This window comes from Microchirus variegatus (genome assembly GCF_963457635.1).
Source record: "Microchirus variegatus genome assembly, chromosome: 8".
In the NCBI taxonomy this organism is placed as follows: domain Eukaryota; kingdom Metazoa; phylum Chordata; class Actinopteri; order Pleuronectiformes; family Soleidae; genus Microchirus; species Microchirus variegatus.
Window position 1 is genome coordinate 3,864,007 of NC_139809.1, and position 13,046 is coordinate 3,877,052.

Consider the following 13,046-nt stretch of genomic DNA (forward strand, 5'->3'; position numbering starts at 1 on the left):
ATAATTTATTGTTAAGTTCAGTTCAAAGTCTGACCATGGACTAGTACTGATAACATATAAAAGATGTATGTGCAGATAGTAGATAGTTAGTTAAAGAGCTAGGAAGGAAAATTCATGAAAATTTGCAGAAAAGACTTGCACTAAGAGCAAACTTCCATGAAACTCATCGTGTGCAAGATCATTGTTTAAGCAACACATTCTTTCTTTCTTCTCTAAAAAAATATGGCACAGTTGCATTTCTACCATGCAGTAACATCAAAATTATATTATCATTTTATATTATTGACTGTAAGATATCTGAGATAATGAATTCCAGTCTGTGCTCTGTTTCGAAGAGAAAATTGCAGTTGTCCACATAAACGCCAGGTGGCGGTGGTGTGTACATGTCGCGGTGGTGTCAGCAAACAACGAGAAGAAGAATAGCCACGGCAAACACGGAACTTACTGAAAGCTAGTTGGATTAGCGACATAACAACTCGTTTGTTTCGTGAATTTTGACCAAACGCGTTTGCCTAACTGCTGCGACGGAATCCCATAAACAGTATGGACGTGTTACAAGTGAGCAACGGCGGGTATTTTATTTAAAAAAAACAATGTTTAGCAGCAGCAGGTCTTATGAGCTGCTCCCGCAGAGAGACTCCACTGGCTTGTTCTCCGAGAGCTTCTCACGACCGAGCTCACACAAAGGTCTTTCCTTCGACTACATACCAAATGTTTCTGAAGACAACTTCACTGGTAAGTAACGCTGATTATTAGCTTAAACTAGAAGAAGTTGTTTGGACTAGACATGTGGCGATTTTGAAAGTTTACGTCACGATTATCCTGACCAAAACAATTGCGATTAACGATATCATTGCGATGCCTGAGAGATACATACTTTTTTTTTTTTTTAGATTTTTTAGATTATAGCTTCACCGCAATTAACTTATTGTCCAATTTCATTGTTTCGCGGATGACACCCAGCTCTACCTTTCTAGTAACCCCAACTCCCCACTGCCACCTTCCTCCCTCACCAACTGTGTATCTGAAATTAAAGGGACAATGTGTAGTATTTACTGGTTTATATAACCCAAAATCCACTTTTTTATACATATTATGTGCTCCTGCATTCTCTAGTCGCTGTATAATAGTTTTTGTTTAATTTTCGTAGTGTTTCAAAAAGTCATGTAAAATAACATGGTCGCGGGCCGCGGTTGCATAGCCACTGTTAGCAGCGAGACGCCATGTTTCTACCGGAGCCTGTAAGGACAAACGCGAGAGAACAAATCAAGCGTCGCTTTACTTGTAGCGGAAGTCCCGCCTCCACTCTCTCCGCTTCGTCTGCTACGGCCGCGGTAGCTCGCCCTCTCCCTCACCTCACGAACCTCATCTGCTGACACGGAGAAAGACGACGAGGACGACATTTGACCAGCTGCGGATACCGTAGCGCTCAGGGAAGGAGGGGGTGAGCAGAGGAGCAGTTCTTTGTTGTAAATTGCAGCCTCTCCTCTAGATGGCACTATAAACTACTTACTTCACCTTTAAAGCCTGGTTCACTTCAAATTTCTTACAACGGAAATGTATTGAACGGCATAAAACTGAAATTATTCTGATTGGCACCAAATCCAACGTACAGTTTTCACGTCTCAATTGACAACTCCTCAACCTCTTCCCAGATTAAGAGTCTGGGTGTCAACCTAGATAGCTCACTACCTTCCCATTCCCACATCAATAACATTACCCATCAACTTCAGAATTCAGTACAACATCCTCCTATACACTTTCAAGTCCATCCACAATTTTTTCCCTCCACACCTGTCTGACCTCCTCCACATCACCACCTCCTCCTCCCGCTCCCTCAGATCCTCCTCCTCCATCCAACCCTCTGTCTCCTCCTTCGGCCTGAGTACCATGGGGAGCAGGGCCTTCAGCAACTCTGCTCCCAAACCCTGGAACTCTCTCCCAGCTGACATCTGCAACATCACCCATCTCCCTCAGTTCAAAACATCACTTGAATCCCCTTTTTTAAACTGGCTTTTAGTTTGTAATTGTACTGTCTGTTTTTTATCAGAATAACTGAATATATTTTTTTAACTTCACATGTCTGTTTTTAGCTGCACTGCCTTATGTGTATGTTTTAAGTGTGTGTCCATTTTTAATCATTTGTGTTTTTACTGCGAAGTGACTTTGAGTGACAGAAAGGCACTTTTAATTAAAATGGATTATTCTTATTATTGTGCATGCTTTTAATCCTGATAATCCTGATAATATTGTATATTGTCCCATCACTAGTTTGGACGTTGTTGCTGATGTATTTTGAAGAAGACTATGTTCTGCTGTGATCCTTCACATGAATGTATGAAACGCAATATGGCACATTTGTCCATTCATTAATTCATTTTCGACTGCTTTTTCCTCGGAGCAGCGGGAGTCAATAAAAATAAGCAATTGATACAATCAGTAGATTGTTCACATATGAAGAACTAAAATGATTACCATACCTTTTTAATTCACGGCCTGCTGGCTTAACACAAACACATGTAGTAAATAAGTCGACTAAATGCACTAAATCTAAATTTGAGGGTTTGCTTGACATAAAAAAGCACTATTCTGAACTTTTGTCTCCAAAACCAGTGTCCCTGACTACTTGTTATGCATATTAGCTGTGCAATATTTCATGACAGCCTCCCTCTTTGCCAAATCTGAGTCAAATATAACAATCATTATGCCCTAATCCAAGAACTCACAATGCTTCTTTTCAGGCTAAATCCCTTAAAATTATGACTCTGCTTCCTTTCTTTTAAGATGCCTCCCAAGGATGGCTGTCCTGGATTTGCAACATGTTGGTCATCTTTCTCGTCTACATCTGCACCTTTATAACCTTCCCAATAAGTGGATGGTTTGTTCTAAAAGTAAGCTGAAAGTATTTTTTCATCATTTACACTAAAACAGTTTGCAGAGAATAAAAACAACCAACAGTCTGCTTCTAATTTTGTCTGCAGACGGTGCCTAACTATCAGAGGATTGTAGTGTTTCGTCTGGGGCGAATTTGTCCTCCGAAGGGCCCGGGTATTGTCTTTGTGCTGCCGCTCATCGACCAGTGGCAGAAAGTAGACCTACGTACCCGTGCCTTCAACATCCCTCCTTGTCAGGTAGAGCTTCCAACTCTATACATCACTGTTCAGGCTCTCGAGCTGGACAACTTGTTTATGTCATGAAGCAGTTACACATTAAAGTTACAACAACAACAACAACAAAAACATCTGGCGGTTAGGGTTACTGAGCAGGTTATGTTAATGATATTGACTAATTTGCATCAAGTTTGTTTTCTTGCATAAATACAGTATCACTCTTTATCTGTAACACTTTATAATAAGTACACACTGTTAAGCATGACTAAATATTGAATTCATCATTTATAACACATGAATACTCATTAGTATGGAGTTTATAAACACAGTTATAAATGTTTTACTCATCATTTATAAGCAAACCACTAAATATACAGCGTGCTGAAGTGTTTGCATGTACTGAGCGACTGCTGGACACAGAGAGCGAGGTGAGGCAGCAGTCACTTGTAATTTGATCAATGAGCTTGTTTGTTGGAGGTGGATGCTGATTGGCTGCTTGAGTACAGAGGATCATCCTGCTGGACTAAGCTGAGGGATAACATTTATGTTTATAGTGTTTATAAACTCATGCGTTATAAATGATGAATTAAATGTTTACTAATGCTTAACTAATGCTTAATAGTGTGTAATTATTATAAAGTGTTACCAATTCTGTTAAGTGTGCGCTGTATTGTTGTGTTTTACTTTGTCCTATAGGTGGCAGTGTGGGTTCACTGTTGTGCAATGTGGAGATGAAGGGAGTTATGTGATACTGAAGGTCTTTGCTTGGTGTGAGATGCTCAGTTTTCATCAATAGTAAACTTGAGCCATATTTACTTGCCCTCTGTCTTCTTATTTTTAGTCTTTTTTTCTTAGCCTCCATTCACTGGATGATATGAAAATGTATTTGCTTATCTGCATTTCAACAGCACTGTCGTGTCATGTGTTTTGATGAATAAACGTGTCTTCTGTGCAGTTACAGTGAAGCTGTTTTTTCAGTATCACAACATGAAGTATTTTGGCTGTAAATGTCTTTGTAAATGTCTTGTTCATATGTTTATATTGTCTTGTTTATTTTAAATCTAATTGTGTTTTGTTTTACAGCCCTCTCCCTCAAAAGGCCCTGTCTTTTGCCAGGCTGCAGTTTAAATGTCTTAAATCTGTTTAAATCTGTCCTTCCTGAATAAATAAAGCTTCAGTAATTCATAATTCAGAAATGTTGAAATTCTGTCAGTTATGTTTTATATAAAATGTTATTCTGTTTTTGCAGGTTACCACTCTGGATGGAGGTTTGTTGTCCGTCGGAGCTGACATCCAGTTCAGGATTTGGAACCCTGTCATGTCTGTGGTATCAGTCCAGGACCTGAATGCCTCAACCAGGATGACAGCACATAACGCTATGACACACAGCCTGGCCAAGAAGACTGTCCGGGAGATCCAAACTGAGAGGATTAAACTGGGGGAATATCTTGGGGTGAGAGTAAACGTGAGCTGCTCCCTGCTGGCTTTTCTCTTACTCTAGCTCAGACTTTATATCCTTTCTTTCTGTCGACAGATGGACATTAATGTGATGACTCATCCGTGGGGGTTGGAGGTGGACAGGGTAGAGCTTACCTTGGGCTCTCTCCTGAAAGCTCCAGGAGAAACCCCCTCTGGATCCTTCATCATGCCCCCATCTGTGCCTGGACTGGAGGGCCTCACTGGCCCTATTCAGCAGTTGGCCATGCACTTTCTGAGCCATGCTAGTAGTTCAAACTCTCCGCAAGGTATCGTTTCCCCTCACTCACTCACAACTGCTTGTGTCCAACATATACCCATTATGATGATTTTAAATAATAAACCTATGCCTTTTTTTTTTTACTCCTCAGGGGACAGCATAACTTTTACAGATGAGCTCACCAGTGTTCCTCAGGCTGTCGTGCCGACACCATGTTCTGTTGAAGAGCTTCTCAGTCGGGTGAATCTCCTGCTTTCTGACTCTTTGGTTCGCCAGGTTGGGGCTTGTTTCCAGTTTGACGTCACCTCAGGAGATGGACAGCATCGCAATTACTATTTGGATTTAAGTCAAGGTAAGGGTTTATTTATTGTTGTTAATACAGGGTGTCTTAAAAAGTATTAAATGTTGAAAAATTAAGGCCCTTAAAAAGTCTTAATCGTGATTTCATGAGGTATTAAATTTTGCCCATAGAGTTTGACTGCAAAAAGTATGCATGAATGTGCTTATTTTCCTCCCTGCGTTTGTAAAAAACATCAATGCGCAGGCACGCTCGCCCTGCGACATTGGCCGTACGCATACACGTGACGTTACGCATCTTGCGAACGCGCTCCTCCTGCCGTGAAATAATATCCGAAATCGCCCAAAATTGTGCTCTATAGATTTAATTGCAAACCAAAAGTGTTTTGTGAGTTAAATATGTGTTGCTGATTACAGCTTGAAGTGATGATAAGGTCTTAAAAATGTATTGAAATTAACTTCAGGATTTCTGCATATACCCTGATTCTAAGTAAGCTAGGTGAGCCACATCTGGCAAATGGAAATAAAAATACATTTCCTTAAATGTATATCGCTAATGCTCTTTGTGTGTGTTTTGTAGGCAGTGGTGCAGTTGGTGAAGGGTCCTTGTACCGAGAGCCAGATGTGATAATGAGTATGAGCGACAATGACCTTGTGGCCATGTTCCAGGGTGAACTGCAGCCGTTTGCTGCATATGCCAGCGGCAGACTTAAAATCCAGGGAGACATTAAAACTGCTATGAAGCTGGAGGAACTCGTAAAACAACTCAAGAAACAGCACTCCTAGTGATTTTTTAAAATCTATTTATTATATCCTTGATTTTAACTGTGTTAATGTGTGCACTGATTATGTTTGTTTTGAATCTCAATCGTAGGAAACGCTTTTGTACAAAACAAAAGTTTTTGACACTTTTTACACAATGATTATTAAGCATTGTGTGTTTAGGTCAGGGTTCCTACAGAGTATGGAAAAATATGGAATTTGATTAAATTAAAAAGCTAGATGCAAACTATGCTTGAAAAAAAAACCCTGAGCGAAGTCTGGAAAAGAATGGAATTTTGAAATGGAAAATGTGTCTCAGAAAATATACAGCATCTCTCTGCTAAGTTTTGTGAAAATAAAGCTTCTTATATCGTGTGTAAAATGTAGTTGCAACTTAATGGACTAACACTAACAACTCCCTGAAACATTTACATATAAAGAAGTCTATAAACAAGGCAGTGCAGTATATTTGGCTGCTAATGTTTATAGATAGAACTGCAGTGTCCTTGTTGCAGCCTTCCTGCTGATGGAAGGCTGAAGGTTACATTTGTTTTGGTTAAATGTGAAGCTACTTGTTCAAGACACTGTCGGCATCACTTGTAAGAATTTCTACTTATTGAAGACCTCTGATGGTGAGTTAAGAATTATGTTGTGTGTGTATAGAGAATTATCAGTAACAGTATTGATAAGCAGTGTTGGTATCTTTATCAACAGAATCCCTCTAAAACCCATCCCCTTTCTATGAGGCTGTAAATATCGGCCTTGATCTGCACAGTGAGAGGGGGGATGACTATTTATTTAGTCCAGCCTCCTTCTTTTGCACCCAATGTCCCTGGAACAGCCAGAGTAGCTGCTATAGGTAGAGTTGAGACATTTGAGCATTTCTGTTGCTGGGATGGCCAGGTGCAGTGTGTGGCGCAGGCCTGTGGTGCTTCCCCTGCGCTGGACAGAAGAGCTGACAACATTGGGCGTGCGCTGTAGCAGTAGCATGCCAGTGGTCAAGCAGGCTTTCTCAGAAAGCAGCAGTTTTGTCAGGCCTTTCAATGAGATTCCTGGACTGTGGAAGAACGGAGTTGCCAACTTGTACAATTTCTGGAAGCTGGACGGCTTAAAAAACATTCACCGCATCATGTTGCAGAATTTCAAGACTTATGGACCAATCTACAGGTATGGAAATACGTTACAGAAGAACACACAGATTCTAATGCCTTTTTTTTAATTAAAATAATCTGTGACTAACATGTTTGTATATTTGTGCATGTTTGTAGACCTTATATACCTCTCACTTTGTGTTTGACAGGGAAAAAATAGGATATTATGAAAGTGTAAATATTATCAATCCCGAGGATGCTGCTCTTGTGTTCAGAGCAGAAGGTCACTACCCTAGAAGGTTGCAAGTTGAACCGTGGAATGCATACAGAGAATACAGGAATCGCAAATGTGGCGTTTTACTCAAGTATGTGGTGTTTTTGTCTTTTTTTACCTGTTGGCTACAAATAATGCTTTTCTAATAATTGGACTCTTGGATGAAAATACACATTTTACTAAGTGCTATAAGACTGATTTTATTAACAACATCCACAGGAATGGAGAAGACTGGAGATCAAACCGGGTGGTCCTCAACAAGGAGGTGATTTCCCCGAAAATGTTGGAAAACTTTGTGCCTTTGCTGGACGAAGTGGGACAAGATTTTGTGGCCAGAATTCACAAAAAGATAAAGCGAAGTGGCCAAAACAAATGGACGACCGACCTCTCTCAAGAACTGTTTAAATACGCACTAGAATGTGAGTGTGAATTTTACCTCTTGATATTTTTTTTTTTTTTTTATGTACAGTGCCATTTTCCACCTCTTCTAATACTTCTGTTCCACACAGCGGTGAGCTCGGTGCTGTATGGTGAGCGTCTGGGTCTGATGCTGGACTACATCGACCCAGAAGCTCAACGCTTCATCGACTGCATCACCCTCATGTTTAAGACTACCTCACCGATGCTGTACATACCCCCTGGTCTGTTGAGACGGATTGGATCAAAGGTGTGGCGGGACCATGTGGAGGCTTGGGATGGGATCTTCAATCAAGGTAGGCCTCAGAAGAAGACGACCGGGATTGAGTATTTACATTATAGTGGTGACAGTTGTGGTGTCGTTAATTATCACGTGAACCTTCAAGATCTGAGTGTTTGGTTCTCACACACTGATATATTTATTTTCAATGTTTATGTGAGAGGTGGCTTCTTGCTCCTGACCTCCACCACATTGTTCATGTCAAGTTTCAAGCAATTATTGTGGAAATATGGAGAACATTAAAGCGGAACTAGACCGGAAGTTCCTATTATCGCTGTTTTTTGGTGTGTATCTGCAGCATTACCTTGTTTATGAAGCCCTGACGGTACGAAACAAACAGTTCAGCCATTGCTGAAAACGTTGTGTTTTATTGTAATCTCGGGGCTCAACGAGATCACTGAAAATCCCGTAATAGTTACGTAAGCAGCGGTTCTCCTGATCGTATAACCGATCGTCCTGCTCCGGGCACTAGTCCGGGCACATCCGGTTACGTACATTGAACCGCAGAAGAAGAATAACGTCCGTTGTGGTGTTTCACGAGCAACAGTGTCTTCTGACTCTGGGTCTGACTCCGGTTTAAAGTCATAAAAGGGACTGCGGCGGGGAGTCGTGACGAAGCTATTTTTAAACACTGTTAAAACAATGTTTTGATAAGGAGGAGCAGTGCATCTGCCGTTCCAGAGGGGGGCGATGCGCTTCTGAGAACGGATGTGCTGGATACTACTGGCCAATCACAAGACTCTGTCTTCTGGGGGTGAAAGTTCACTCTGAAATCTCGCAGCAGAAAAACACTGTCAGAAAAGAGGATTTCTATCGGCTAGTTTACAGCAACTAGGAGGTTTTTGACCATAAAAACAAGTTAATATATGTAAGTAGACCTCCATAACTGACATTTATGTGCAACAGGACCACTCTGTGAGCTTTAAAGGTCAATTTTGCTCACTGCTCAATACTGATACCTATAACATGATGCAGTTCAATTATCTTTTAAAGAATCCTTCCAAAAATATGTACAATGGATTGCTGTTCCTGGATCTGGATATCATATCATCATTTATATCCTTTCACTGTGTCAGCTGACCACTGCATCCAGAATATCTACAGGCAGCTACGTCAGGATAGTGGCCTGCCAAAGAAATACCCAGGAGTCCTTGCCAGCCTTCTCATGCTGGACAAGCTCTCCATCGAAGACATCAAGGCCAGTGTCGCTGAGCTAATGGCTGGAGGAGTAGATACAGTAAGAAACGAGTAATGTTTCTCCCCAAATCTTGTATCTGTGCGTCTTCTTTAAAACCACTTAACTGTGTTTGTGTGTGTGTCAGACTTCTGTAACGCTGCTGTGGACACTGTATGAACTGGCCAAGCACCCCAGCCTCCAGGAGGAGCTGAGGGCAGAGGTGGCTGCAGCACGAGCTGAAAGCCAGGGAGACCTGCTGGAAATGTTAAAGCGGATTCCTTTGGTGAAAGGAGCCTTGAAGGAAACATTGAGGTGACGGGAATAGATGCAGACTGCACAGCACAGATCACACTTTATGTTAGAAATATACTAAAATAAGATATCACACAAATATTCTCACAAACGTAACACATTTAGCACTTGTATATCCTGCAGTTGTTCTGATAATGACCCGTCATTGTCCTCTTGCTGCCACTGTTAATGAGTTTTCTTTATTCATTTTAATTCCACAGGTTACACCCAGTTGCGGTGAGCTTGCAAAGATACATAGCAGAAGACATTATTGTTCAAAACTACCACATCCCGGCTGGGGTAAGTTCAAGATTCAAGAGAGTTTTATTTGTCACATACGCAATCATACACAGTGCAAAGTGCAGTGAAATTCCTTGTTCCTGCTCCCAAGAGAATATCAATTAAAGGTGCCACATGTAAGAATGTGGCCAAAAACGGTTACTACATTCAAATTCAAAATACAGAGGTCTTTTAGGTTTCGTTTTCTGGCGTAACTGGCAACCCGTGGTTGCTCGGCAGCTGAGACTCTACTGACTGCAATGCTTGGTAGACAGCAGTAGGTGGCGCCACATGACGCCAAAACATGATTTCAAAACATAAACATGATTTGCACTCTGCAAAATATTTTTTTTTAATGCAAATATTTTGGCTGCACTGTTGTTGTTGGTGAGTTCAGTTTGTTATATGAACATTATTCCCGAGTTCCTGACATATTAGGAGGATTTTATGGCCAGTTGCTTTAGATTTATTACATAATGCACCTTTAAAATGTAATATGAAGAAAGAAAGTAAGTAAAAACCTTAGTTACGTTATAAAGTGTCCAGTGTATAAAAATATAAGTGTAAAGTATCTAAAATGTACTGGTTGGTTGAAATCACCTTTTTTTTCTCCTCAAATAAAACATGCAGTTGCTTATGATTGTTGTGTTTCTGATTAGACATTAGTTCAGTTAGGATTATATGCAATGGGAAGAGACCCAAAGGTGTTTGCACGGCCGGAGCAGTATCAGCCTTCCCGCTGGCTGAAGACGGAGGCGCACTACTTCAGGAGCCTGAGCTTTGGCTTCGGCCCCCGTCAGTGTTTAGGACGCAGGATAGCTGAGGCAGAGATGCAGCTCTTCCTCATCCATGTGAGATATACAAAGAATAAAGAGCAGTCTCGCCATACTTTGTTGCACATGTGCACATCATATTAACTGTTTGAATCCTGTCTCCAGATGCTTGAGAACTTCCGAGTGGAGAAACAGCGCCACCTGGAAGTGCAGAGTACTTTTGAGCTTATTCTGCTACCAGACAAGCCTGTTGTTTTGACTTTGAAACCATTGGAAACTACTTTGTAAAAACTGTGTTTTAATGAAACCTGTGGTGCATGATAAGTCATTTTTGTAGTTCTGTATCACAAATAATCATAAAGGGCTTCACAATACATAGCAATATAAATATAAAATACAACTGTCCGGCTTTAAAGGCAACAAATGAAAAAAAAAACTTCAAAAATTAAAATATGCATCAACAAATTACCTCAGTAATTCCATAACTGGTGAAGAAAGTAGTTACATATTACACTATATATATATTTTACCTAATATGCAGTCTGTGAGCCATGTATTTTATTAAACCTGTAAACATGTATGTATAACTATATACAACACATAATTATATCAATGCAACTGACACAAAATATCTTTATTTAATGTGATTTCATATTTTAATTCCTAAACTATTTATGGTTTTAATATTTGACTTTCAGTTCCTTATTTTAGTCTCTGTTTGCTGATGTTTGCAAAATGATATAGATGCCTAAAAGAAGACGAAAACAGAGGGACCTCATTTTAAGTTTTTCAAATGCGACAAACTCAGCTGACTGCAGAAACATTACGGACGACTGTGGAGGCCGTTGGGACAAAGCCGTGTCTGCGCTCGCTCAGTTTGTTCAACAGTTCCTGTTTCTTTCTCCCCCACAACTCGGAGTTCTCCTCCAACTGTAATAGATAAAACCCAAATGGTTAAAAAAACGTTCGTGAATATGAATAAAACGTGAGCGATGTTAAGAATTAAATGAACGAGTATCTCATTTTTCACCTGAGCCTCCAGTGTTTGGACTCGTGCCTCAGCTTTCTCAAGTTTATTTAGTAAAGCCAGTTTCTCCTTGAGTGGAAGAACCTCTTTTGTCTGATGGGTACATCGAACAAGTCACTTTATTTTCCACTGGACATAATATATGGAATTTTCGGTGTGTGTGTGTGTGTGCTGCTGTGATGTTTGAGGTACCTGTGCTGACTCGTGGTGTATAACAGCACGTAAAGGCTGCCTGTGAATCCTGTCCAACTCTTCTCTGAGACGCGAGTTCTCGGCCACCAGGGCCAACTCTGTCTCTTGTCCTCTGCACAACGGCATGTCTTCATGAAATGTCAAATATAAAAAGTGGAAAGAGTGTAATTTCAGTGATTGTGAAATTGGTGGTGCCTATTGGTGTGTTTCTGAAATTGCTGATGACGTGAGATTTTCATGCAGGCTGTGGTTTTTCCCTCAAAATTATGTGGGAAAACTGGCAAGATTACATTGTGTGAGGGGTCAGAGGTGACAGAAACTGATGGTATCTCAGATCCTATAGTGTATGACTGTAGAGCTAGCAAGCGGTTAAGAATGAACAAATAACGGAAGAAAATATCAATAGTTTCCTTTTGTCAGCAGAGGATAAAAATCGGAGGCTGCAGCAGTTGCTGGCCATAAAATAAAACAGTTAATGGATAGAAAAGCCTGGTCTGATCTGATGACCTTGGATGAAGGTCAAAAGTTCAACATTATGGACCCATCCTGCCTTGTCCAGGCTGGTGTTGGTGGTGTAAAGGTGTGGGGAATCACGTTTTGTTTTGTTATTTAGGGCGCTTTCACACCAACAGCAGTTGGTGCGCACCAAACGATCCATTCGAACCAAAAACTCTAGTTCGTTTCGTTTTTGTTGTTGTGAAAGCATCGATCGCACTCGGGTCCGCACCAAATCAAGCGGACCCGAGACCGCCAAAAAGAGGTGGTCTCGGTCCGATTGACTCCGCAACCAATTGTCAGACTCTGGTGAGAACGCGAACTCGGGTCCAAACCATAGACTGTAGGTCCAAATAAATGGGTCTGCAGTAAATGCCATGGACATAGCCTACCTTGTAGGTCCTTGGAGCAATCTTCGTCTCATAGTTAGCACGACCACATTCATGAAAATATCGCGTCTCCTCTGCCTGAAATGACGCGCTATACGTCTTCGCCGACTCCAGCGCATCAGCAGATTGTTCTCCAGACGCAGCCGCGACTCGTTCTCAAATTGGATATTTTGCCAAAAATGGCCAATGCGGAGAATGTAATAAACGAAGATCAGAGCAAGTAGCAATGTGCGAACGTGTTGCTCCACAGTGAGTCAAAATTGGTGCTTTTCTACCGGAAGATATAAACACATTGATGAAACGTCAATCGGGCCAATTTTGGTTGGTTTGCTGGTGTGAAAGCGGAACCACACTGGAGTCATATGTTACATAATAACAATTGTATTGCCTGGTGTGGATCGAATAATCGAACTAGTGGTGTGAAAGCGCCCTTAGACACTTTGGGCCCCTGAAGACCAATTTGACCTTGTTTGTATGTTACAACATGTAACTGAAT

General features: G+C 41.0%; 2 protein-coding genes across 2 annotated transcripts; both read left to right on the forward strand.

Moving 5' to 3' along the window:
• The first annotated feature begins 446 nt into the window (after positions 1–446).
• stoml1 (stomatin (EPB72)-like 1) lies at positions 447–6,089 on the forward strand. The gene is made up of 7 exons (XM_083893902.1): positions 447–735; positions 2,785–2,891; positions 2,982–3,131; positions 4,360–4,563; positions 4,645–4,855; positions 4,958–5,158; positions 5,684–6,089. The coding sequence occupies exons 1-7, from the start codon at positions 594–596 to the stop codon at positions 5,887–5,889; spliced, it is 1,221 nt and encodes a 406-aa protein (XP_083750028.1). The 5' UTR covers positions 447–593; the 3' UTR covers positions 5,890–6,089.
• A 671-nt stretch (positions 6,090–6,760) lies between these two features.
• Positions 6,761–10,735, forward strand: cyp11a1.2 (cytochrome P450 family 11 subfamily A member 1, tandem duplicate 2; the record flags this gene model as incomplete). Its single annotated transcript, XM_083893686.1, has 9 exons — positions 6,761–7,032; positions 7,166–7,321; positions 7,450–7,649; positions 7,740–7,943; positions 9,004–9,164; positions 9,250–9,416; positions 9,617–9,695; positions 10,334–10,525; positions 10,613–10,735. The coding sequence occupies 9 exons, from the start codon at positions 6,761–6,763 to the stop codon at positions 10,733–10,735; spliced, it is 1,554 nt and encodes a 517-aa protein (XP_083749812.1).
• Between the last annotated feature and the right edge of the window lie 2,311 nt (positions 10,736–13,046).

Coding starts and splice junctions, on each gene's coding strand:
- stoml1 (XM_083893902.1), top strand. CDS start 594: ATGTTTAGCAGCAGCAGGTCTTATGAGCTGCTCCCGCAGAGAGACTCC. Junction 3,132..4,359: donor TCAACATCCCTCCTTGTCAG/GTAGAGCTTCCA, acceptor CTGTTTTTGCAG/GTTACCACTCTGGATGGAGG. Junction 4,856..4,957: donor TAGTTCAAACTCTCCGCAAG/GTATCGTTTCCC, acceptor TTTACTCCTCAG/GGGACAGCATAACTTTTACA.